Source organism: Nyctereutes procyonoides, unplaced genomic scaffold (genome assembly GCF_905146905.1).
Source record: "Nyctereutes procyonoides isolate TBG_1078 unplaced genomic scaffold, NYPRO_anot_genome, whole genome shotgun sequence".
In the NCBI taxonomy this organism is placed as follows: domain Eukaryota; kingdom Metazoa; phylum Chordata; class Mammalia; order Carnivora; family Canidae; genus Nyctereutes; species Nyctereutes procyonoides.
This window is the reverse complement of record NW_026575142.1, coordinates 31709409-31735417: the sequence shown is the minus strand read 5'-3', so window position 1 is coordinate 31735417 and position 26009 is coordinate 31709409. Positions and strand designations below refer to the sequence as shown.

The 26009-nt window shown below is 42.9% G+C and overlaps 1 protein-coding gene across 4 annotated transcripts in view; it reads left to right on the top strand.

Annotated features, from left to right (window-relative positions):
• The window catches only part of TRIO (trio Rho guanine nucleotide exchange factor), a 360632-nt gene that overhangs the window by 226770 nt on the left and 107853 nt on the right, over nt 1–26009 (top strand). For all 4 annotated transcript variants that reach the window (XM_055308019.1, XM_055308020.1, XM_055308021.1 and 1 more), the window contains 9 exons: nt 676–791; nt 4724–4846; nt 13223–13417; nt 13513–13628; nt 14466–14532; nt 15141–15250; nt 16179–16248; nt 16841–16930; nt 25454–25546. In XM_055308019.1, coding sequence (XP_055163994.1) covers nt 676–791; nt 4724–4846; nt 13223–13417; nt 13513–13628; nt 14466–14532; nt 15141–15250; nt 16179–16248; nt 16841–16930; nt 25454–25546 — 980 coding nt within the window. The remainder of the gene's footprint in view (nt 1–675; nt 792–4723; nt 4847–13222; nt 13418–13512; nt 13629–14465; nt 14533–15140; nt 15251–16178; nt 16249–16840; nt 16931–25453; nt 25547–26009) is intronic.

The following is a 26009-nucleotide window of genomic DNA, read 5'->3' as shown; positions in this document are numbered from 1 at the left end:
GGACTGTTAATCTTTTTTCTGTTGACTTAGCAGGTACATTAGGTCTGTGTCTTATATTTCCCCAGTAACTTTAGTTTTTTATTGGTGCTGTATTCTTATGGTGGTTTTTATTTGGTTATAACATTTACAGTTTTTATATAATCAGGGCTTTTTGGCCTTTCTGGCTCCATGCTTCTCTACTTCATGTCCCTGGTTCTCCTAATAATGGTTTATATTTTTGTTTTTGTCTTTGTAAAAAACAAAAAAAGAAGAAAGCACAAAAGTGTGTTTTCTTCTAGTACTCCACCATTTTGACATAAATCCTTTATACTAAAGTCCTTCTACAGGAAGGTTTTAATGTTGTTGAACAAATTACTTAATAAAGTTTTGTCAAATTGCCCCTGCAGGGGATGTAATAGCTTATCCCACTCATCCAGCTAACGGAGATATTGGAGGCCAGGCTTAAGTTTACAGTGACCTCAACCATAAGATAACAGATTGGGGTAAGAAAATGAGGAGAGGTCTGGTGGATATGCTCACTGAGAACACTGGGCGACCAAGCCATGTGGCTCTTGATTTGATACTCTGTCTTGCATTGACATTTGCGTAAAGCTTTTAAATAAAACTGAATGGGATTTTGCAAGTGTTTTCACTGATTGCAAGCACCAACATACATCTTTCTCTTTATTCTCTTAGATATCTTGAATGAACTCTTCCAACGGGAGAACAGGGTACTGCATTATTGGACCATGAGAAAGAGACGACTAGACCAGTGCCAGCAGTACGTGGTCTTTGAACGAAGTGCCAAGCAGGTTGGTTATTACACTGTGCTCCCCTGTGCTCTCCACCTTCTATTTAGACCTCCATCCTCCACTGGGCAGCTTTTGACATTTTAGCCATTTTGAAAACTACTTTCAAATAATCAAAACAGTCATGTCTTTTAAATCAGTTTGTTATGAAAAGAAAATCCATGCCCCATGAAAGTGTGATTCAGCAAGTGTGCCATGCAGCCTGCCTCTGCTGCCATTACCTCGTGTTTAAGGCCACCAGCTACAAATCCTAATTATGACAATGATTTAAGAAATCATCACAGAGTCTAGGTTCTGTACTTTATAATGCTACAGTGGGTGAGGTTTTTTTAATTTTGTTATAACTATGTTTTCAAGATAAAATTTTGTTCTTCAGATAAATTGAGCTAAAATTAAGTAAGAAGTGTGACAGAATTTCTAAGAATTCAGTGTAGTAAAAAAAGTTCATGCAGTTGGTTACTGCAGAGACGTTAAGAGAGTACGCTTAGGGGGCTCTGGATTGACTCAGTAGAGCATGGAACTCCTCATCTCAGGGTTGTGAGTTCAGGCCCCACATTGGATACGAAGCCTACTTTAAAAAATAATTAAATAAAAGGATATGTTTAGAGTTTCTTTCTTTTGAAGTCATTTTGGAATAAACACTTCCAGTATGGTTAGTCATGGAGGATTGTTTTAGGATAAAGTCTGTCTGACCCCCTCACTTGAACTAAGATTCCTGTCACTTCTCTCTGGCCTTAACAGTAGTATAGGAACCCATAGGCTATTTGTTCAGAATTTGAAGACTCTAGAGGACATGGAGAACAAGAGGCTCATTCCCAGAATGCCTGCATGAGCCACCTCGTGTCCTCCATTTCAGGGGGACATTGGGGCCTCTTCAGCACTGTGGGTCCCTGGCGACCACATCACACATGGACGGTCTTGCTAACTTCACCTGAGCCTGCCAGAGGATGCATCCAGTTCAATCAATTTTCCTCAGCACAGTTTCCCACTTAGGGAGCATTATTTTCTTTTGATTTGTTCAAAGTTGGTTTTGAGTGGGCAGCCAGGTGCTCAGAATGGCTCGGCTCCCCAGAGGTTGATAAGCTGGAGTTCCTGGTCCGCGGACCTGGCACCCTAACTTGGCCAGCCATCCTTCATCTTGGCTGATGTTACCAGAGGTAGTTACCATATTCCCAGAAGAAGTGGTGAGCAGGGCAGCCCCGGTGGCGCAGCGGTTTAGCGCCACCTGCAGCCCAGGGCGTGATCTGGAGACCCTGGATCGAATCCCACGTCAGGTCTCTGCATGGAGCCTGCTTCTCTCTCTGCCTGTGTCTCTGCCTCTCTCTCTCTCTCTCTTTCTCTCTCTCTCTCTCTGCAACTCTATGAATAAATAAAATCTTAAAAAATATTAAAAAAAAGTGAGCAGTGTTTTTAGTGTAAAAATTACATTTTCTTAACATTTTATTTAATGATAGTTCAACCATATTTCAGATTCATGGGGGCCTGATTTTTGTTTCTAATTAGGAATTGTTTCATAATCTTTTGTCATATATCTTTATTGTTTCTCTGTTGGAAGACAAGCAGTCATTCAGATACAGAGAACAAAATTATAAATAATTAATGGAGAATAACAACAGAATGTGTTGTTGCTTTTTCCTAAAGTCAGCTCATTTGTCAGAAATGAAGTGAGAAAGCGTGAGCATTGCAATGCTGTGGGTTCTGTGCTGCCCAGTGCTCACCATCCTCCAGCAATGTGGGTGGTTTGTAACACCAGTCCTGATGTGCGGTCCCCAGGACGGCACCCTGAACTTGGCAGGAAGGCAGAGCGCGATGGTTCCAGCCTCAGGCCTCCAGGGCGCTCTTCCCAGGCTTGCAGTTGCTGAACCTTGGCATTCCCCAGGCTCAGCATGGGGCTGGCTCTCGTTTCTCTTTCCTACCTTCCTACCTCCTCTGCTGGTGCCTCCCAGCCCTGATCTCCACTTCGGGTCTCTAGACTCAGAAATCCCAGCTGCCTCCTGGCTGTCTCCACTTTGACCTTACTGAGAATAGACTGGACTCATGAAGCCCTGTACCCCCTTCTCATCTCATACAGGTGTCCCCTGGGCCCCCTCCTCATCCCACACGGAGTCCCCCCGGGCCCCCTCCTCTTATGGGTTGTGTCCGCTGTGTACCCTCACTTTACAGGGTGTATAGCTCCTGCTTCTGTCTTTCCCCAGTTTCCTGCCTTCACTCCCACCTGAGTCCTGCAGGTGCCGACCTCCCGCGTGTGTCAGCTCTGCCCTCCCCCTTGGGGTCCAGAGCCACTGTGCTCTGGGAAGCCCAGCTATGTCCTGCCTGGATCTTTGAACCAGTTTGCTGACCAGTGTAGCTTCTTCCACCTTCTGTGCACTGCGGTTCCTTTTCCACACAGCAGCCCTGTTAGCTTTCATAGAAAAGTACAAGCTCTGACTGTGAGCTCCAGGGCCCTCCTGCCCTCCCCAGTCTTGCCTCCAGCCTCTCCCTGCCCCTCTGCCTGCCGAGCTTCTCCCCATTATTCTTAGCCCATTGCTTCCCAGCGGGGCTCTCCCAGACACCTCCTCTGCTGACCTGTTCTAAGCCTTGTGTCCCTGCTCTCATTGGTCTTTGTGCCTCTTTCTTCATCTGCACAGTCTACAGGAGCAGGGCTGAAGCGTCTCCCACTCCCCAGCACTCAGGTAGCACCTGACTCTGCAGCAGAACCTCTGGGATGGTGTGCCGCAAACCAGGGAAAACCAGGGACCTTTGCAGTGAATGGGCAAACATCTCTTTCTGCCCCATTTGGCCTCACCATTTACTTTGTCCCGGGGTGGCACAGCCATCCTTGCTTGGGTGCAGTGGCTTTGGAGCCTCACAGTTAGCCGCGTGCTCTGTAACCTGTATGGGTCCCGGTTTCCTTCTCACGTTTTCTTCTCAAATGCTCCGATGTATCTAACAGACACAGTAATGTTTCTGCTCTAATACCAGCAAATCACAGTGGATGATCCAGACGTTACAAATGGCAAATAATGAAAGCATCTACATTTTTATGCTTCCTTCCCATAGAGTTGTGTTTTTAGATGCATATGTTTGAGTAGCTCTGATTTCACTTCAGTTACATGGAAATAGAAGAAGTGAAACAGCTTTCATCAAAGGGTGTGAGGCAGCATGTGAGTTATAGGCATGTCATTGCTGTCTGAACCTCGCTGGCTGCCTACCTTCACAGGCCCTCATCTGTCCCCTGCAACCCTAGGGGTGAAGGCACTTCTTCTGCTGGCATCTCCCCGGTGGCACATTTGTGCGTCGTGGGACAGAAGCTGCGTAAAAGCAAGTGTGGTGGATCACATGTGGTACTCGCTAAGAGGAGGAATAGGAAGAAAGGCCTAAGCACTTAGCAATGCAAGGGGCTCAAACCATCCCTACCTTCCCACCTTCTCAGCATCTTGGAAAGGCATCTTAGTTGTGGCTTCTTCTTCTTCTTCTTCTTTTTTTTTTTTAAGGTTTTATTTATTTATTCATGAGAGACACAGAGAGAGAGAGATTGGGAGAGAGAGGCAGAGACACAGGCAGAAGGAGAAGCAGGCTCCTTGCAGGGAGCTTGATGCGGGACTAGATCCGGGGTCTCCAGGATCACACCCTGGGCCAAAGGCAGATGCTCAACCACTGAGCCACCTAGGGATCCCCTGTTATGGCTTCTTTTATTGTGATTTTATTTCATGGCTATAAGAACCTCTTGAACTGTTTAATCATTACTATGTAAGTGACGTGGTTACAATGTTCTAGAATGTCAGTGTTTTTTCTTTTAATTTTGGAACTGTGATACTTTGGAAGCTCATGTCTCCTTGAGGGAGGACTTCTAGATGTGTGCCAGCCTTGGCTTGTGATTTTACATCTGAGTGCGGGGAGTGGGGCTTCCTTTACCAGTGCTCGGCCGTGAACATCTTCATTCCTTCACTGTCTAGGCTTTGGAATGGATCCATGACAACGGCGAGTTCTACCTCTCCACACACACGTCCACGGGCTCCAGTATACAGCACACCCAGGAGCTGCTGAAAGAGCACGAGGAGTTTCAGATCACGGCAAAGGTAGGTCCCGGTTGGTGCCAGGCATCTGTTCAGGTGCCGGTACACACGGCAGTTTTTCCCAGAATAACCTAGAACAGGATACATTACGTAAATAAGGCAGTTCTGAAAAAACTCACTTAAACATCTATCCCAAATTGGAGAAACAGAGGGACCCTAGTGGGTCGTCGTACATTAACATAGGTGACACTTGTGTCTGCCTTTCGTGCTTCCCTCAGCTGTCCCCCCTTTATGTGTGGTTTCCTTTGGGTCCTCTGATTTCAGCAAATACATTTGTTTTCTCTTTTGTCCATTTCATTATTCGGGTGTTTTTTTTTTGTTTGTTTGTTTTTCTGTTTTCTTTTTTGAGCTCATTTCTGAGCACTTGCTATTTTTCGGAAACACTGTTTGGTGTTACCAATGTGGCTTGGGTGTGTTCTGCGGATGTTTTCTTGCCTCAACTGCAGGCCATCACACTTGATACCGTAGCCCTGCCAATGCCACCCGGCCCAGCCGTGAGGCGCTGTGGGACTCAGCTGACAGTTTACTCCGCGTTCTCTTGCAGTAGTTGTTCGGAGGCTTACACAACTGGAGTTACCTTCACTTTGTTCCCAAAAAGCAAAATAGACTTACATACATGGCATATGTAGCATATGTGAGTAAATAAGAATATTCAAGCAAATACATAAGACTCTGCATGTTGCCGTGAATGTTTAAAGCGTATACCTGTGGAGGCAAATTCTTTTACCTCAAAATAACTTTGAGATTTTTAGAGTTCCCTTCTCAAACTGTGGTGTTTTTGTTTTTGTTTTTCAAAGTGTTTGAATATACATTCTTTGTAATATTTTCAGAAGTGCCTCTGTTTTTGATGATAGATTTGAGGGTTTTCTCTTAAAGCTGGAAATTCAAATTTAATAGTAGAAATAAATGATCAAGATGGATAGTGTATTTGGTTAAAAATAAGTATTAGTACAAAGTTAAAAAAAATCTGATCTTCTTGTGTAGCCCTTAAGGCACCTTTGAAAACCATCAGTGGGAAATTTTTAAATCATCTAAAGTGGCAACAGCTACTTTGTATTGTGTTTATCTGTACTTTATGTTTTCTGTAACCATTTCGGACTCCTGCTATTCTGTACTGCCCTCTGCTCCTGCCACAAGATGCTGGTTTATTTTCTTCCCTTCATGCTTGGGGTGCTGGGCCCTGGGAACCCCTGGTCTGAGCTCTGGAAGAGCACACAGGCTGCAGACAGACTGGCCACCACAGGGCTCGGTGAGAGCTGGTGGGGTGGGCCAGCACCCTGAGCACGTGGGGGAGGACAGGGCTCTGGCCATCAGGCAATGACAGCCACTCTGGGGGCCGTGAGCACCCAGACAAGGGTACCCCCTGCTCATGTGAGGAGAGCTGACCTGCCTGCCTCTGCAGGTAAGCATCATGCCTTCTGCTTCCTAGATGCAGCACCCCTCTGGCTATAGAATTCTAGTGTTAATGGTGAGATAATAAATTACGGTTGTGTGCGTTATGTGATCTAGATTTGTTTCTTTGAATAGCCTTCGATTCTAAAGCTATTGAGAAAATGCCTAAGATACCACTCAGAAGTAGATTTAAGATTTGTTCCTTTTCGCTAACTTGAATCTCTGTGAAGGCCACATTCTGCAGGTCACGACGCACAGCCAGGCAGCCCAGTTACTGCACAACCCCAGGGGGCACATCCTACAGAATGGGACACAAATGTCGCTGTCTGCAGGGCAGTAGCATGGCAGCTGTGTCCACCTGTGGGGTATACACAAAAGGATGTTTTTTATTCCTGAATTTACCTTCTCAGATTTGGGGTGCCGTTATTAAAGAATGAGCAGTAACGGACATGTTTTTGCCCTTGCATTTTATAAAAATAAGCATCTAAATATCATAGGTAATATCTGACCTTGCTTGCTCTTTCCCAGATATACAGAGCTCTTTCTTTCATCAAATATATTGAATCAGTTCTGCCAAGAGGAACTGGTAGATTTTGAAAAAGATCACCTCTCACTTTTTTTTCTTAGCATTTTCCCCCGTGGCTCCTGGCTGCCTCTGTGTAATCAAACAGCCCCTGCTCTGGTGCTTGGAGATCTTGTTGCTCGCCTTCTGTCCCCCATATTAGTTTGTTCTAAGAATCTGTTTTTCTTCTGTTATGTGGAGAATCTTTGGCTGTGACAGGACAGTCTTCCAGTTCAGTTGTTAGAGCGGCTACTGTTGTAACATATTTAGTGAAATGGAAATAGGCCTTTCGGTCACTGTCTGACCCGTGACTCAACTGCATTCCTTTGCAACTCAATGGAGTAATTTCTCAAAGTGCTTTGCAGGCACCTCCTGCATCCAGGTCAGGTCATGTCCTTCAAAGCCAGGTTCTGTCCTTACTCGAGACTTCCTGAGACTTAGACTGTTTTGGAGTGAGGCCTGAAGATGAGCATTTTTAAACAAGCTCCCAGGTGACGTTTACATAAATGCCCTGAAGTCAGCAACCCATTGCCCGAGACTCCACAGACCCCTGCCTCCTCCTTCCTACACACTTCCTGCATTTTTGATCACCAGTGTCCCCACCACCAAGTGCCTTAATTCCCCAGAATGTGTCATGGGACCATTGAGCGTGTGTCCTGTATGGACCTCTGGATGCCTCAAACGTGGGGAGTTAAGACCCTCTGAGCACATGGACCTTGGGAGGTCAGTTTGCTTTCATTTCTCTACAAGCCCAGTTGTGCTCCTGATGAGGTCATTCAAATTGTAACATTTGTCTACTTTTAGAATAGAAATCTAGTTTTGTAATAATCTCTAGAAATAACACTAAGGACAAAACCCTTTATAATACTTCATTTTAAAAGATGTAGAAAGTTTTTTTTCATAGTGTTGAGTAGCCTTCTGGAAAAAAAACTGAGTTGGATTCATATACCCCTAGATACCAAGGTAACTGTCAGAAAAAAACTGAAGTATCAGCAATGAAAACCTGATATGACTAGAAGAAATAATAGGACACAAAACCCAAGCCCATAAAAGAATGATAAAAACCACCTACACACACACATACACAAATCACATGCACAGAAAATGTCAAAATTTCCCTCAACTTTATGGTCAGCTACTATTCAACAAAGGAGGAAAGACTATACACTGGAAAAAATACAGTCTCTTCAATAAATGGTGCTGGGAAAATTGGACATCCACATGCAGAAGAATGAAACTAGACCACTCTCTTGCACCATACACAAAGATAAACTCAAAATGGATGAAAGATCTAAATGTGAGACAAGATTCCATCAAAATCCTAGAGGAGAACACAGGCAACACCCTTTTTGAACTCGGCCACAGTAACTTCTTGCAAGATACATCCACGAAGGCAAGAGAAACAAAAGCAAAAATGAACTATTGGGACTTCATCAAGATAAGAAGCTTCTGCACAGCAAAGGATACAGTAAACAAAACTGAAAGACAACCTACAAAATGGGAGAAGATATTTGCAAATGACATATCAGATAAAGGGCTAGTTTCCAAGATCTATAAAGAACTTATTAAACTGAACATCAAAGAAACAAACAATCCAATCATGAAATGGGCAAAAGACATGAAGAGAAATCTCACAGAGGAAGACATAGACATGGCCAACCTGCACATGAGAAAATGCTCCACATCACTTGCCATCAGGGAAATACAAATCAAAACCACAACGAGATACCACCTCACACCAGTGAGAATGGGGAAAATTAACAAGGCAGGAAACAACCAATGTTGGGAGAGGATGCAGAGAAAGGGGAACCCTCTTGCACTGTTGGTGGGAATGTGAACTGGTACAGCCACTCTGGAAAACTGTGTGGAGGTTCCTCAAAGAGTTAAAAATAGATCTGCCCTACGACCCAGCAATTGCACTGCTGGGGATTTACCCCAAAGATACAGATGCAGTGAAAGACCAAGACACCTGCACCCCGATGTTTCTAGCAGCAATGTCCACAATAGCCAAACGGTGGAAGGAGCTTCGGTGTCCATCGAAAGATGAATGGATAAAGAAGATGTGGTCTATGTATACAATGGAATATTCCTCAGCCATTAGAAACGACAAATACCCACCAATTGCTTCGACATGGATGGAACTGGAGGGTATTATGCTGAGTGAAATAAGTCAATTGGAGAAGGACAAACATTATATGGTCTCATTCATTTGGGGAATATAAAAAATAGTGAAAGGGAATAAAGGGGAAGGGAGCAAAAATGAGTGGGAAATATCAGAGAGGGAGACAGAACATAAAGACTCCTAACTCTGGGAAACGAACTAAGGGTGGTAGAAAGGGAGGTAGGCGGGGGGTGGGGGTGACTGGGTGATGGGCACTGAGTGGGGGGCACTTGATGGGATAAGCACTGGGTGTTATTCTATATGTTCGCAAATTGAACACCAATAAAAAATAAATTTATAAATTAAAAAAAAAAGAAAATGTGAAAATTTCTAAAGGGCAGCCCATTGTAACTAAAGGACAAAAACCAGAGAAGGTAAATACATAGTTCATATGGCAAAGGGTCAGTTTCTCAATTGTAAAGAGCTTTTATAAGTCAATATGACAAAATAAGAGATTGGACAAAAGATGTTTAAAATAAAATTATACATCAGAACTACAGATGTATTCTGTTTTCACCCAAGAGATTGACAGAGATCAAAAAGCTTGAGACTGTGTCTTAGGTGTGCATGTGTGTTTGGGGTGAATGGAGGTATCACTGCTCAGCATCACAGATGCACTTACTGTGCTCCAGCTGTCCCACATCTCGAATTGTGGACTCACTGCACATGCCCAGACCTGTGCATTTTCTCCTGCCTCGTGCTTGTCCTGGGAAAAGAGCAGGAGCAGCATGAAGGCCCATTAGTGGGAGCACATTATGCAGCTCTCAGCATAAAACAAGGATGCAATGTTTGTTTTGATGGTGAAGGATAACCGAGCTGTTAAACGTAAAGTACTAGATGCAGAGCAGGGTTTATTGTGTGCAAGCACTTGGGTACAAAACAAGAGAGAGAAAAATACTCATGCACGCCGCACTGTAATAAAACACTTCGGAAATGATAACAGGGAGCTGACCCCTGGGACAGGTTGTGGGAAGGCAGGGCAAGGAAAGACTTTCCACTTTGTATCCTTTTTTACCTTTTGAATCTTGAATTCTATGCATGCATTTGAAAAATACCAACTAAAATAAAAATGTATCAAGGTACAAAAGGTTCATGAATGAGCAGAGGCATCATATTTAATTTTTATCACAGTTTATTCATTTAGTCATTATTAACAGAAATACTCTGGGTGCTGGGCTCGTGGCTCTAGCTTCCAGCTAGAGAAACAGGCAATAACAAGATGGATGGATAGATATGTATGCCTTTGCGTGCAAAGTAATAAGAGAAAGCAGACAGCCACCTGGGAGGGAGGAGAAGGAAGAGACTGACTGAGAATGTCCCCGAGGGAGGGGCTTGGCCACACTTCTTGTTGAAGCCTCCACTGTCTTTGTGTAAATGAAAGTCACCTGCCAGTCACTAGGCTATATGCCTCTAGGTCATCTTCTGCTGTATCCTAGTGTCATGTTCAGTTTCAGCCTGTTGGTGTTATACACACACAACTGATCTATTTTGTGATGTGTGTTATGCAGAAATCTCCCTGGCCTGCCTTTGTGTTTTTCTCTTTGAAAGTAAACAAGCTGCATTGTCTTTTTTTATCTTCACTTTTGTGACCCCAGAGCTTAAAACATGAAACTGGGATCTTGACTTGTTAAAGATACACATAATTTTCAGTACTCTTCGCTGATGGCACCGTGACACAGGGGAAGAGAAGAAGTGCTCATACGGTGGCACAACAGAACCTTCTTTGTGCTTTTCAGCATGTTAGTATCTGGCCACACAGCAATGTAACCTTACTTAGGCAACCCAATTTTTTAGCAATCCTGCCTTACTCCTGTTGTTTCTCTTTTATATTAAAATTTAATAATGGTTCTAAGTTAAGTCCCTTTTGGAATTTCTGCTTCCAAGTCTGAAACTTTGACTTCTTATTTTGTTGGTTTTTAATTAATCTTGTCTAATTACATGTCCAGAAAGGTGTCATGTTGATAAGTGAAAAGATTTGGATGAGGGGTGTCTGGGTGGCTTAGTCAGGCATCCAACTCTTGATTTTGGCTCAGGTCATGAGATCAAGCTCTGCATTGGGCTCTGTGCTGGGCGTGGAGTCTGTCTAAGATGCTCTCTCTTTCTCTCTCTCTCTCTCTCTCTCTCTCTCCCTCTCCCCCCCCTTCCACCACCCCCTTCCTCTGCCCCTCTCCCTCCCTACCTCTCTTTATAAAAAAAAAAAGATTTGGTCAACTGATCTTTTCCTTTCAGGTCACTCAACCTGACTTCATTTCCACACCAGATGAAAGCCCCATAAACTTCAGCATGTTTTAAGTTTTGCTGACTTTTTCCAATAAATAGCTTGTATAGAGTCTGCAATCATCATTTTTTTCCACAGAGATAATTGTATCTGAGTTCTGTTTTCATTTGTTTTTCAGAAAGTATGATATTAATGCCTGTTAAGAGTAACTACCGTGCCTATTAAAGTTATAGGCATATACATACTTGCACAAAGAACCTAATGTTGATTTATTTTCTTAGTAAATATTTGGTAAATGTCCACTACAAGCCAACCATGTGGAAGGTGAATGAGATATTAGTAGGCAAAACAAACAAATATCCCTGGCCCATAGTGGTTACATTCAAACAAGAGACAGGCAGTAATGGTAATAGGTAAAGCACATCCTTGTTGGAAGGTGATCCATGCCATGGGAAATAGTAGATCACACAGGGTTAGTCAGGATAGCTGGGGCAGGAAGGGGAGTTGCAATTCTAATGGAGTCAGGGGGTGCCTGTTGAAAGTGGCCTTCAGTTGAGCAAAGACATAAAGGAGCCATGGAGACATCTGGGGGAATAGCATTCCAGGCAGGAGAGCCACTGATGCAAAGAAACAGAGACAGGGAGCATGCGTGGAGCACACATGCTGGGAGCTGTGTTCATTCGGGCACCCAGTGACAGCGAGGTCACCAGGGTGTTTGTGCAGAACCTGAGGATTTTTACAGCTGGTCTTACAGGTTGCCTAGTGAATTCTGCCTCAAACTTACTATACAAATTAAGATAATTTTTAAATATTTATTCCTGAAATATATATATATATATATATATATATATATATATATATAGAGAGAGAGAGAGAGAGAGAGAGAGAGAGAGAGAGAGAGGCAGAGACAAGCAGAGGGGGGAGCAGGCTCCATGCAGGGAGCCTGACGTGGGACTCGATCACGCCTTGGGCCGAAGGCAGATGCTCAACCACTGAGCCACCCAGGCATCCCCAAATTAAGATAATTTATCCAATTGTGAGCTCTGACCTTTATCCTTTTGGGGACCTTTTTTTTTTTTTTTGAGGCCCCTGCTCTCACATACACCTGTTGGGATTTTTATAGTCAGCTCCCTGAGTGTTAGGCATGAAGATTTTCTAGATGAAGGTTAGTGAAGAAAATCAGGTTCCCTGCCACAGGAGCAGCTGTATTCATCGGACATGCCAGTGGGACCATTGAAGGAAGCCTTGTCATTGTGACACATGAGAAGGATATAGTGAAGGATGTGCTGAGAAATCAGAGTTGAACGAAGTCACTGCCATGCAGCATAAACCAGTGTTCTATGGTTATCCTTAACTTTACGAAAAATAAGGAAGTTATGTTTAACTTACTTTAAATGTCTTTTCTAAGTACATATACAAAGTAAAGAATTTTTTTGAGAGGGAGTTCTAAAACAGGGAAGGGCATTTTTAACACCTCTCTGAAGATAATTTCCTGATGAGCGGTTTTTCCTCCATTTCTACTGAGAATTGAAGAACGTGCGAACGTGGAGTTGCTTCAAGGATTTTGTTGAGTGTCTGCTTTGGGGAGATCCTTTGCCACATACTGCAGGAGAGCCAGAATCTCAGATGACTGCTGCCCTAAATGGGCATAGGGAACAAACCTGCAGGAAGCAGGATGGTGTCTTTGTAGCCAGTTCGTGCTAGCATTCCATGGTGTAGAATCACAGAGCTGCAGAGAGAACAGCCTGCTTGAGCATTCCTTATTCCCTCTGCACATTTCTCCTGAGCATCTACCAGATGAAGACATGGTTGAAAGAAAGTCTAGATTTTTGTTTGGTGGTTTTCTCAGTCCTAAACCTGCCATTCTTTTGGAAAGCTGAGGGGAGGGAGCTCGACTAGGATCAGGGAGGAATTCACCTGGACTTGGAGCTCTGGTGTAAGTTTCCCTGTTCAGGCTCAGAGTTGTAGGCAAGTTGCCACTGTGTTTCTGGTTTCTGGCAGTTGAGTTCATTTGCCTCACAATACTTTCCTGTTGTGTTTTTGCAGCAAACCAAAGAGAGAGTGAAGCTATTGATACAGCTGGCTGATGGCTTTTGTGAAAAAGGGCATGCCCATGCAGCAGAGATAAAAAAATGTGTCACTGCAGTGGATAAGAGGTACAGAGATTTCTCTCTGCGGATGGAGAAGTACAGGACCTCTTTGGAGAAAGCCCTGGGGATTTCTTCAGATTCCAACAAATCGGTAAATTGCTTTGTGCAAACAGAATAAATCATGTTCTTCCTCATGTCCTCCCTGGATGTAATTAACGGAAGTTAATTGGCCGTCTTCCTCCACAGAGCAAAAGTCTTCAGCTAGACATAATCCCTGCCAGTGTCCCTGGGTCAGAGGTGAAGCTTCGTGATGCTGCTCATGAACTTAATGAAGAGAAACGGAAGTCGGCCCGCAGAAAAGAGTAAGCCAGTCTTTAAGAACCTGCTGGGATTCATTGAAAAAGTGAAGAAAATGTCACTTGGACCAACATGCTTCTGTGTGTGTTTTGAAACCAAATGGCATTAATGCTTTGCGATGCTCCGAATGCGCTTGGCTTTTGCAGCACAGATGCCACTGTCCCCTTGTCATCTAGTTCAGAAACCGTGTCTTGTTTCTGTTCCTATGCCTCCATCTCCTCCATGGCTGACAAATTGTTTTATGCCATTGCCATCAGTAGGTCATGAATAAGTAGTTGTACTAAGAAAAACAGCATACATGGAGGGGTTTCAAAATTGCCAGTTTTAAAAAAAACAAAACAAAACAAAATTGCCAGTTAGTAAACTGTACTAGACGTTCATGAAGATGAGATTGTCCTGAGCCAGGGGTTCTCAGCCAGAGGCAGTTCTGTCCCCCAGGGGACATTCTGCAACGTGTGCAGACATTTTTGGCTGTCATGCAGTAGGGAGGGGGGAATGCTGCTGGCATCCAGTGTGTGGACACCAAAGCTGCTGGTGGTCCCTCCACTACACAGGACAGCCCCCAGCAAAGTGTTATCCACCCCCACGTGTTGGTGGTGCTGATGGAGAATCCCTGACCTGCGGGCACCTCAACAAAATGTTGTCCAAGATGTGTTTTCCTTTGAATCAGTGGCTGAGTACTATTATTGTTCTATCTGTTCTTGATTTAATTCCCCGGAACACATTACTGACTGTTGGTTTTAAAATCCCGCTTATTATTTCATAAACCATGAAAGTAGCAGTTAAAATGAGCATGTGTCCTGATTGTAAACTGAGCCCCTGGCTGTCTTCCTCCGTTGAAGGTTCATAATGGCTGAGCTGATTCAGACTGAAAAGGCTTACGTGAGAGACCTCCGGGAGTGTATGGATGTAAGTAAGTTTTTTTGCTTATTTATTTAGATTCAATCTAAGTGTGCTATTCACCCCTACCTGTGGGTACTTCTTAAAATAGTCACACTTTTTGTTGTTGTTTTTGAGATTTTAAGCATGCTTAAGCAGCCTGTGTCTTGTTTTTGCCCTTCTCTGGGGTTCCAGGCTTGTGTTTTGCTCATTGCAGGGATGATACAGCATTAATCCTCTCATTCTGTTCATCACATGACACCCTGGCTGACATTCTCTTTGTAGAGAATTTTACAGCAGCTTCAGAGAAATGTGCCTACTAATTATGATTGGCAACTCATACTCAGTCATTTAAAGAATATGTGTCATACCTTGTAGTGTAGGTTAACAAGAAAACTCAAAGCCAGGAATAGAAGGTTTTGAGGTGGAACGAATAGGACCTAACTCTCAAGTGCTCATAGCAACTGGGGTGGCTTTTTTGGGAAAAAGTCTTTGATGTTGTTTTGTAAAAGGTTGCATTCTTCAGATGTATTTTTCAGTGGTTCGGGAAGTCTGGGTATGTATTCCATATGTCAGGAATACTTCCTTGGACATATGCTCTTGATTTTTATGTAATCCCTCTTCTTCCCTCTGGCCAGACATACCTGTGGGAAATGACCAGCGGAGTGGAGGAGATCCCGGCCGGCATCGTAAACAGAGAGCTTGTTATCTTCGGGAACATGCAGGAAATCTATGAGTTTCATAATAAGTGAGTGGCTTTATCTTTGGGGAGCTGGTTACTCTCGAAACCTAGATACCATGCTGAAGTTTCATAATAAGAAATGAAGGCTTCGAAATGAATTAAGCATCCATTTCAGTGATTCTGTTGAAATTTGAATGACACCTGTCAGGCTTTCATCAAAAAAACTGACGTAGTAGAGACTATTTTAATAGAGACTCAATTTTTTTTCTGTACTTTCCTGCCACACAAATAAGATTAGGGAAAGTGTGAAAACTTTTTTGGAGGAACCCTGACTTCTTTGAAGCTACTATGTCACCAGCTGCTACATCAATTACTTCTTAGAATTAAAAAGAAGGAAGAGGTCTCCGTGGCTGCTGGCCGATGTGTGGTCTTTTCCAACAAGAGGAAAGAAAGAACTGAGAATAGAACAGATGTGTACTCTGACCAATGCAAAACGCACTGTCCATTGGCCACAAGAGGCACATGGTTTTATTTTTAAGGTTTTTGGGTTTGTTTGTTTGTTTGTTTTTAAAGAAGCAGAAGTTCCTTTAGATAGAATGTGTGCTGCGCAGTAGCCTGTGAAAAGATATTGCTGGGGCAGGACTGCCAGGGTCTTCCTCACTCCCCGGCCCCCACCCCAGCAAAACACCCTGAAATCTGAAATGGCTTCCTCTGATTGTTTATTTGTATCCCTAAGTAACATCCTTAGCTCCTGAACAAAACACTCGCCCAGAAGTAAGCTGCTAGGTTAAACTTTGCATTAGAAAACATTAAGTTGCCTAGTTAAGTAGTTAACAGCTACACATTTTGTTAAAATCTAGAGGGCACAAGTGTTTCACTGCACCTGATGGAAATGCTATGCTTGGCATGCTTGGTCTGATTTCTGGCATATCTCACTAGTACAGTGTTTTAAAACCTCTTAATAATCTGATACCATTTTTATTACTCTTTGCAGCATATTCCTAAAAGAGCTGGAAAAATATGAGCAGTTGCCAGAAGATGTTGGACATTGCTTTGTTACTTGGGTAATGACACCTTAGCTACTTGTTCTCACAGTTGTTTGGTGGCTTTGCAAGAGGTTAAAAGGAATATGGTTCATACCTTTTATGTCACCATCTTCTATGGTGTCTGCTTATAGAGAAGTAGATTTTGCCTCTAAGAATGACATTCTCCAACTAGTTATTAACGTGGAATGAGTTTTTTACTGGTAGTAGTGATAGTTCGAAATGGAACATTTAGTGTGCCGGGCCCGTGTGTGGCCCTGGGGATTCACGGGTACACAGGTGCCCAGCCATGCCTGGGGGGTGGAGGAAGGAGAGGAGACAGTCACCTGGGGGCAGTGCCCTGCCATCTACAGATGATGCCCATGTTTGCACTGGCCACTGTGTGAACAGGGAGGGTGTGCCCAGCCCTGACTTACTGGGCCAGGGGCAGCTTCTGGACGCATGTATCAGTAGGATATTTCTTATTTTTAAGCACTTTCTGTATACGATAGGGTTTCTTTTATGTGGAGTTTAAATTTCCTTTATCCCCATAGCTTCTTTTCTACATAAAAGTCTATTGTATTTTGACTTCTTGCCATTTGAAAGAGATATTCTGATTTTTTCTTGTTTATAGGCAGACAAGTTTCAGATGTATGTCACATATTGCAAAAATAAGCCTGATTCTACTCAGCTGATATTAGAGCATGCAGGATCCTACTTTGATGTAAGTAAGAGATTCCTGGTAAAGTGGTTGAATCTTTTACATTGTGTTTGGTAAACAAAAAAATGCAACTCTACTGATAGCTTTCATCTAATGGGTGGTACAGTATATTTATTTTATGTGTCACATGTACGGTGGGATGTTTTTCTATTTTCTGTTTTTAAAAGATCCTTCAAAGATTTTAACATATACATATATATGTCACATGACTTAATATTTATATGTAATCATCAATTTTTAAATGTAATGTGCAGGGATCCCTGGGTGGCGCAGCGGTTTGGCGCCTGCCTTTGGCCCAGGGCGCGATCCTGGAGACCCGGGATCGAATCCCACGTCAGGCTCCCGGTGCATGGAGCCTGCTTCTCCCTCTTCCTGTGTCTCTGCCTCTCTCTCTCTCTCTGTATGACTATCGTAAATAAATAAATAAATAAATAATTGGAAAAAAAGATTAATAAAATAATAAATAAATGTAATGTGCAAAGGTGTAGACTGTTAAGCTTCTTTTATGCTCTATGACGCAAAAATAATCTTTGAATCTTTTTCAATCATTTATTTTTCCCATTTTTATTATACTAATCCTGTATCATATGTCATTTGCAAATACCTTCTCCCATTCAGTAGGTTGCCTCTTAGTTTTGTTGATTATTTTCTTTATTGTGCAGAAGCTTTTTATTTTGATGATGTTCCAGTAGTTTATTTTTGCTTTTATTTTTGTTGTCTTGGTAGACATATCTAGAAAAACGTTGCCATGGCATAAATGTCATAGAAAGACTGCCTGTGCTCTCTTCAGGGATTTTTATGATTTCAGGTCTTAACATTTGTGCCTTTAATCCATTTTGAATTTACTTTTGTGTCTGGTGAAAAAATGTGGTCTAGTTTTATTCTTCCACATGTTGCTGTCCAGTTTTCTCAATGCCATTTGCTAAAGAGACTTTTTTTTCCATTGGATATTCATTTGTCTCTTGTCATTTTTGAATAGTATAATCCTATGGTAAGGTATTAAAAATGTCAACAGAAATAGTGAAATTCGTGTTTAGAAATATCAGAGTTGCATTTCTGGATGTTACTAAAAAAAGATATTAAAAAGACCCAAATGCTGTATGAGATATGCATGAAATGGAATACTTATCAACTGTATAAAGGGATAAATGCTTGATACATAAGTAGCAAAGATTAATCTCCAAAACTGGGCTGAGAGCAGCTAGACGCGAAAAAATACATTCTGTAGGATTCCTTTTATGTGGCATTCTAGACCTGAAAACTCATGATAGAAACCAGAGCAGGAGTTGTCTCTTGGTGTTGATGGGGTTGTGGGTAAGGGGATTGATTAGAAAGGGGTCTGAGGACTTTCTGTTTTGTTGGAAATATTCTGTACCTTGCTTTGGAAGTCAGTTGGAACTGTGTTGACATTTGTCAGAACTCAGTGCCCCATACCCAGGGTCTGTGCATTATACTGTATATGAAAAAGAAACCTGTTACATGTGGAATTATGAATGTGTGTATTGTAATCATTAAATCATAAATCTCACATTTTTTTAAACAACTGCAGTTGAAGAGAAACTTAAGACTATATTTGTAATCTGGAAGGCAGAGGAAGAATTGTGAGTTTTGTTTGTTTTTAATAAATTAATTTTTCATTGGTGTTCAATTTACCAACATACAGAATAACACCCAGTGCTCATCCCATCAAGTGTCCCCTTCAGTGCCCGTCACCCATTCACCCCCACCCCCCGCCCTCCTCCCCTTCCTCCACCCCTAGTTCGTTTCCCAGAGTTAGGAGTCTTTATGTTCTGTCTCCCTTTATGATATTTCCCACACATTTCTTCTCCCTTCCCTTATATTCCCTTTCACTATTATTTATATTCCCCAAATGAAGGAGAACATATAATGTTTGTCCTTCTCCGATTGACTTACTTCACTCAGCATAATACCCTCCAGCTCCATCCACGTAGAAGCAAATGGTGGGTATTTGTCGTTTCGAATGGCTGAGTAATATTCCATTGTATACATAAACCACATCTTCTTTATCCATTCATCTTTCGATGGATACCGAGGCTCCTTCCACAGTTTGGCTATTATGGACATTGCTGCTAGAAACATCGGGGTGCAGGTGTCCCAGCGTTTCATTGCATCTGAATCTTTGGGGGTAAATCCCCAGCAGTGCAATTGCTGGGTCGTAGGGCAGACCTATTTTTAACTCTTTGAGGAACCTCCACACAGTTTTCCAGAGTGGCTGCACCAGTTCACATTCCCACCAACAGTGTGAGAGGGTTCCCTTTTCTCCGCATCCTCTCCAACATTTGTGGTTTCCTGCCTTATTAATTTTCCCCATTCTCACTGGTGTGAGGTGGTATCTCGTTGTGGTTTTGATTTGTATTTCCCTGATGGCAAGTGATGCAGAGCATTTTCTCATGTGCTTGTTGGCCATGTCTATGTCTTCCTCTGTGAGATTTCTGTTCGTGTCTTTTGCCCATTTCATGATTGGATTGTTTGTTTCTTTGATGTTCAGTTTAATAAGTTCTTTATAGATTTTGGAAACTAGCCCTTTATCTGATACGTCATTTGAAAAATCTTCTCCCATTCTGTAGGTTGTCTTTTACTTTTGTTTACTGTATCCTTTGCTGTGCAAAAGCTTCTTATCTTGATGAAGTCCCAATAGTTCATTTTTGCTTTTGTTTCTCTTGCCTTCGTGGATGTATCTTGCAAGAAGTTACTGCAGCCAAGTTCAAAAAGGGTGTTGCCTGTGTTCTCCTCTAGGATATTGATGGAATCTTGTCTCACGTTTAGATCTTTCATCCATTTTGAGTTTATCTTTGTGTCTGGTGCAAAAGAGTGGTCTAGTTTCATTCTTCTGCATGTGGATGTCCAATTTTCCCTGCACCATCTATTGAAGAGACTGTCTTTCTTCCAGTGGAGAGTCTTTCCTCCTTTATCGAATATTATTAGTTGACCATAAAGTTGAGGGTCCACTTCTGGGTTCTCTATTCTGTTCCATTGATCTATGTGCCAGTACCACATTGTCTTAATGACCACAGCTTGGTAGTACAACCTGAAATCTGGCATTGTGATGCCCCCAGCTATGGTTTTCTTTTTTAAAATTCCCCTGGCTATTTGGGGTCTTTTCTGATTCCACACAAATCCTAAAATAATTTGTTCTAACTCTCTGAAGAAAGTCCATGGTATTTTGATAGGGATTGCATTAAACGTGTAAATTGCCCTGGGTAACATTGACATTTTCACAATATTAATTCTACCAATCCATGAGCATGGAATATTTTTTCATCTCTTTGTGTCTTCCTCAGTTTCTTTCAGAAGTGTTCTATAGTTTTTAGGGTATAGATCCTTTACCTCTTTGGTTAGGCTTATTCCTAGGTATCTTATGCTTTTGGGTGCAATTGTAAATGGGATTGATTCCTTAATTTCTCTTTCTTCAGTCTCAGTGTATAGAAATGCCATTGATTTCTGGGCATTGATTTTGTATCCTGCCACGCTGCCAAATTGCTGTACGAGTTCTAGCAATCCTGGGGTGGAGTCTTTTGGGTTTTCTATGTAGAGTATCATGTCATCGGCGAAGAGGGGGAGTTTGACTTCTTCTTTGCCAATTTGAATGCCTTTAATGTCTTTTTGTTGTCTGATTGCTGAGGCTAGGACCTCCAGTACTATGTTGAATAGCAGTGGTGAGAGTGGACATCCCTGTCTTGTTCCTGATCTTAGGGGAAAGGCTCCCAGTGCTTCCCCTTTGAGAGTGATACTTGCTGTGGGCTTTTCGTAGATGGCTTTTAAGATGTCGAGGAAAGTTCCCTCTATCCCTACACTCTGAAGAGTTTTGATCAGGAATGGATGCTGTATTTTGTCAAATGCTTTCTCTGCATCTAATGAGAGGATCATATGGTTCTTGGTTTTTCTCTTGCTGATATGATGAATCACATTGATTGTTTTACGAGTGTTGAACCAGCCTTGTGTCCCGGGGATAAATCCTACTTGGTCATGGTGAATAATTTTCTTAATGTACTGTTGGATCCGATTGGCTAGTATCTTGTTGAGAATTTTTGCATCCATGTTCATCAGGGATATTGGTCTGTAATTCTCCTTTTTTGGTGGGGTCTTTGTCTGGTTTTGGAATTAAGGTGATGCTGGCCTCATAGAACGAATTTGGAAGTACTCCATCTCTTTCTGTCTTTCCAAACAGCTTTAGTAGAATAGGTATGGTTTCTTCTTTAAACGTTTGATAGAATTCCCCTGGGAAGCCATCTGGCCCTGGACTCTTGTGTCTTGGGAGGTTTTTGATGACTGCTTCGATTTCCTCCCTGGTTATTGGCCTGTTCAGGTTTTCTGTTTCTTCCTGTTCCAGTTTTGGTAGTTTCTGGCTTTCCAGGAATGCGTCCATTTCTTCTAGATTGCCTAATTTATTGGCGTAGAGCTATTCATAATATGTTTTTAAAATCGTTTGTATTTCCTTGGTGTTGGTAGTGATCTCTCCTTTCTCATTCATGATTTTATTAATTTGAGTCTTCTCTCTCTTCTTTTTAATCAGGTTGGCTAATGGTTTATCTATCTTATTAATTCTTTCAAAGAACCAACTCCTGGTTCTGTTGATCTGTTCCACAGTTCTTCTGGTCTCGATTTCGTTGAGTTCTGCTCTAATTTTAATTAACTCTCTTCTTCTGCTGGGTGTAGGGTCCATCTGCTGTTTTTTCTCTAGCTCCTTTATGTGTAAGGTTAGCTTTTGTATTTGAGTTCTTTCCAGTTTTTGAATGGATGCTTGTATTGTGATATATTTCCCCCTCAGGACTGCTTTTGCTGCATCCCAAAGATTTTTAATGGTTGTATTTTCATTCTCATTAGTTTCCATGAATCTTTTTAAGTCTTCCTTAATTTCCTGGTTGACCCTTTCATCTTTTAGCAGGATGGTCCTTCACCTCCACGTGTTTGAAGTCCTTCCAAACTTCTTGTTGTGATTTAGTTCTAATTTCAAGGCATTATGGTCTGAGAATATGCAGGGGACGATCCCAGTCTTTTGGTATCGGTTCAGACCCGATTTGTGATCCAGTATGTGGTCTATTCTGGAGAAAGTTCCATGTGCACTTGAGAAGAATGTGTATTCAGTTGAGTTTGATTGTAAAGTTCTGTAGATATCTGTGAAATCCATCTGGTCCAGTGTATCATGTAAAGCTCTCGTTTCTTTGGAGATGTTGTGCTTAGAAGACCTATCGAGGGTAGAAAGAGCTAGATTGAAGTCACCAAGTATAAGTGTATTATTATCGAAGTATTTCTTCACTTTGGTTATTAATTGGTTTAAATATTTGGCAGCTCCCACATTCGGGGCATATATGTTGAGGATTGTTAAGTCCTCTTGTTGGATAGATCCTTTAAGTATGATATAGTGTCCCTCTTCATCTCTCACTCCAGTCTTCGGGGTAAATTTTAGTTTATCTGATATAAGGATGGCTACCCCTGCTTTCTTTTGAGGACCATTTGAATGGTAAATGGTTCTCCAACCTTTTATTTTCAGGCTGTAGGTGTCCTTCTGTCTAAAATGAGTCTCTTGTGGACAGCAAATAGATGGGTCCTGCTTTTTTATCCAGTCTGAAACCCTGCGCCTTTTGATGGGGTCATTAAGCCCGTTCACTTTCAGAGTTACTATTGACAGATACGAGTTTAGTGTCACCATGATATCTATTCAGTCCTTGTTTTTGTGGATTGTTCCACTGAACTTCTTCTTAAAGGGGAATTTTAAGAGTCCCCCTTAAAATTTCTTGCAGAGCTGGTTTGGAGGTCACATATTCTTTCAGTTCCTGCCTGTCTTGGAAGCTCTTTATCTCTCCTTCCATTTTGAATGAGAGCCTTGCTGGATAAAGTATTCTTGGTTGCATGTTCTTCTCATTTAGGACCCTGAATATATCCTGCCAGCCCTTTCTGGCCTGCCAGGTCTCTGTGGAGAGGTCTGCTGTTACCCTAATACTCCTCCCCATAAAAGTCAGGGACTTCTTGTCTCTTGCTGCTTTAAGGATCTTCTCTTTATCTTTGGAATTTGCAAGCTTCACTATTAAATGTCGAGGTGTTGAACGGTTTTTATTGATTTTAGGGGGGGATCTCTCTATTTCCTGGATCTGAATGCCTGTTTCCCTTCCCAGATTAGGAAAGTTTTCAGCTATGATTTGTTCAAATACATATTCTGGCCCTCTGTCCCTTTCGGCGCCCTCGGGAACCCCAATTAAATGTATGTTTTTCTTCCTCAGGCTGTCGTTTATTTCCCTTAATCTGGCTTCATGGTCTTTTAATTGTCTGTCTCTTTTTTCCTCAGTTTCCCTCTTTGCCATCAACTTGTCTTCTATGTCAGTCACTCGTTCTTCCACCTCGTTAACCCTCGTCGTTAGGACTTATAGTTTGGATTGCATCTCATTCAATTGATTTTTAATTTCTGCCTGAATAGATCTAAATTCTGCAGTTATGAAGTCTCTTGAGTCCTTTATGCTTTTTTTCTAGAGCCACTATTAGCTGTATAATAGTGCTTCTGAATTGGCTTTCTGACTTTGAATTGTAATCCAGATTTTGTAACTCTGTGGGAGAGAGGACTGTTTCTGATTCTTTCTTTTGAGGTGAGGTTTTCCTTCTAGTCATTTTGCTCAGTGCAGAGTGGCCAAAAACAAGTTGTATTGAGAAAAGGAGAAAGAGAGAAAGAAGGAAAGAAAAGAGAAAAAGAAAAAAGGAAAAAAGAGAAGAAAAAGAGAAAGAAAAAGAAAGGTGAAAAAAAGGGGTGGGGAAGCAATCAGAAATCAAAAAGAAAAACAAAACAAAACAAAACAAAAACAAAAAACACGGGGGAGTATCTTCTGTTTCTGTAAACTTTAAGTCCCTTGACTTCCCCTGGAACTTGTCCGTCTAGCTGGTCTTCTGGGGGAGGGGCCTGTTGTGCTGATTCTCAGGTGTTAGCACTTGGGGGAGCTGCTCTGCCCCCTGCCTGGTGCAGGGCTCAGTGGGGGCTGTTTGCCCCGTGAGGCCCCAGGAGGAACAGCCCCAGTGGCGGGGCCAGCTCTGCAGCCCTGGAGTCAGCTCCCGCAGTAACTAGGAGCTCTCCGTCTGCAGGGCCTGGAGGCTCAGGGGCGGGGACGCTGATCTCAGCTGGGCCAGGAGCGTCCTTGCTGTCCTGGGCCCTCCCAGCCTATGCCTGTCCCGGGGGGAGGCCGGATCCTGGGCTGTGTCCCGGCACCCAGTGCTCAGGGGCCTGCGCTGTTGGATTGGAGCTCGGCGCCGCCCCGCGGAGCCGCCGCCCGAGCCCCTCCGAGCTGCTCCGGGTCCCGCCATGCGCACTGCAGCCCTTAGGGAGCTTGGCGCACTCCCCGGGGGCGCAGGTGTCTGTTAGTGTCCCAGGGAGCCCGAGGGCATCCCTGCCCTCCTGGGTCCTGCTCCAACTCCCTGCGAGGCCTTTCTGCCTGGGAAGGTTGGTGCAGCTCCTGCTTCTCCGGGACGGGGCTCTCCTGTCCTGGGGACACTCGCCCCGGCCTCAGCCTGGCTCCTCACGCCCCCCCCCCTTGGAGGCCTTTTGTTTATTTATTTCTTTTTTCCCCGTCTTCCTACCTTGACAGAAGTGCGAACTCTTCTCACTGTAGGGTTTCAGCTGTTCTCTCTTTAAATCTCAGGCCGAATTCGTAGATTGTCAGGATGATTTGAAGGTTATCTTGGTAATTTGGTGGGGACCGGTGATTTGGGGACCCTACTCTTCCGCCGTCTTGCCCTCCTCGAATTGTTGAGTTTCAATCTAATCTGCTTGGTGTGTAGGTGATGAGGCATTTGGTGATTTCTGCAGCCGTCACGCTGTAGAGAGAGCTGCCCCGTGAATCACGGTGCAGTGCGGGGCTCCTGATGAGCTTAATCAGAATGGCATACAGATTGAGAATATAAACATGTGATGGTTTTTAAATTTCATTTGAAGCATAGAATATTAGAAGATAACCCCCCCTTTTTATTTATTTATTTTTTTTGAGAAGAGTGGTAAGAGCCAAGATAGCGCAAGCACAGCTGGTTGGTGTGGCAAGTCTGGGCTAGAAAGTGGTTGAATTGTGAGGGTAGGTGGACTGCCTGCACAGTTCGTGGGTGTGTTTGTGAGGGAGGGGCCCTGTTAGGGGGAGTCAGACCGGGGGAGGGGGCGCCCATGGCCGAAGCTTCAGGAGCTGGCCGCACTGGGGGAGAGACGATGTGTCCAGTCTGTGGCTCAGGGTCCTGTGTCTGAGTGGGACCAGGGCTGGCACTGGGGGTTTGCCAGACCAGGGCAGGCCCAGGAGCTGGGAGCCGTTGGCTTTGCCTGTTTGCCGTCTACACATTAAAGCACTGCTACCTTCTGGTTCAAACTGGTAACTCATTTTTATGTTTAGCATATTAAAAGAATAAGTAGTGATTTCTACTTTTATTTCTAGGACAATAGTGATATGTGTATATTCCTTTTAGAGGTAAAAAATGTACATTTTTAGTACATGCTATCTAATTTTTAATGTTCATCAGTATATATATATATTTTTCTTAATTCAGGAAATACAACAACGGCATGGATTAGCCAATTCCATCTCTTCCTACCTTATTAAGCCAGTTCAGCGAATAACGAAGTATCAACTTCTTTTAAAAGTATGTATGAAGCATCTTGTGCCTGCAAAATTTTATGAACTGTGCATTACGGTTTTGACACTTCTGTTTATGTAAATTACCCTGAAGTTTTAATATCTAGACAATTAATTTTTTTTTAATTCATTGGTGTTTGTTACCCTCAGCACAGCAGTTTCTCAGCACAGCAGGTAAACAAGGGAGTATTCCTTGATTATGCACCTGAACTTTGCTGACTGACCCTGGTCCCTAACATAACATAAACTGAGAAAGGAAAGAGAGATTGTCAAATCTGGGTCACTTAGTACCTGTGTGCCAGGATGGCTTGCTGACTATGGGACAGGCACTGTCTATATGCTTTGCATGCATATAAGTCCACCTCCTAACAGTGCTGGTCTGCAGGTCTGGAAGTGAGCCCATGAGGGTGTGGGCTGTGTCCACAGTCATCTCTGGGTTTCTGTTACCTGGACTCAGCTCTAAACCTAAG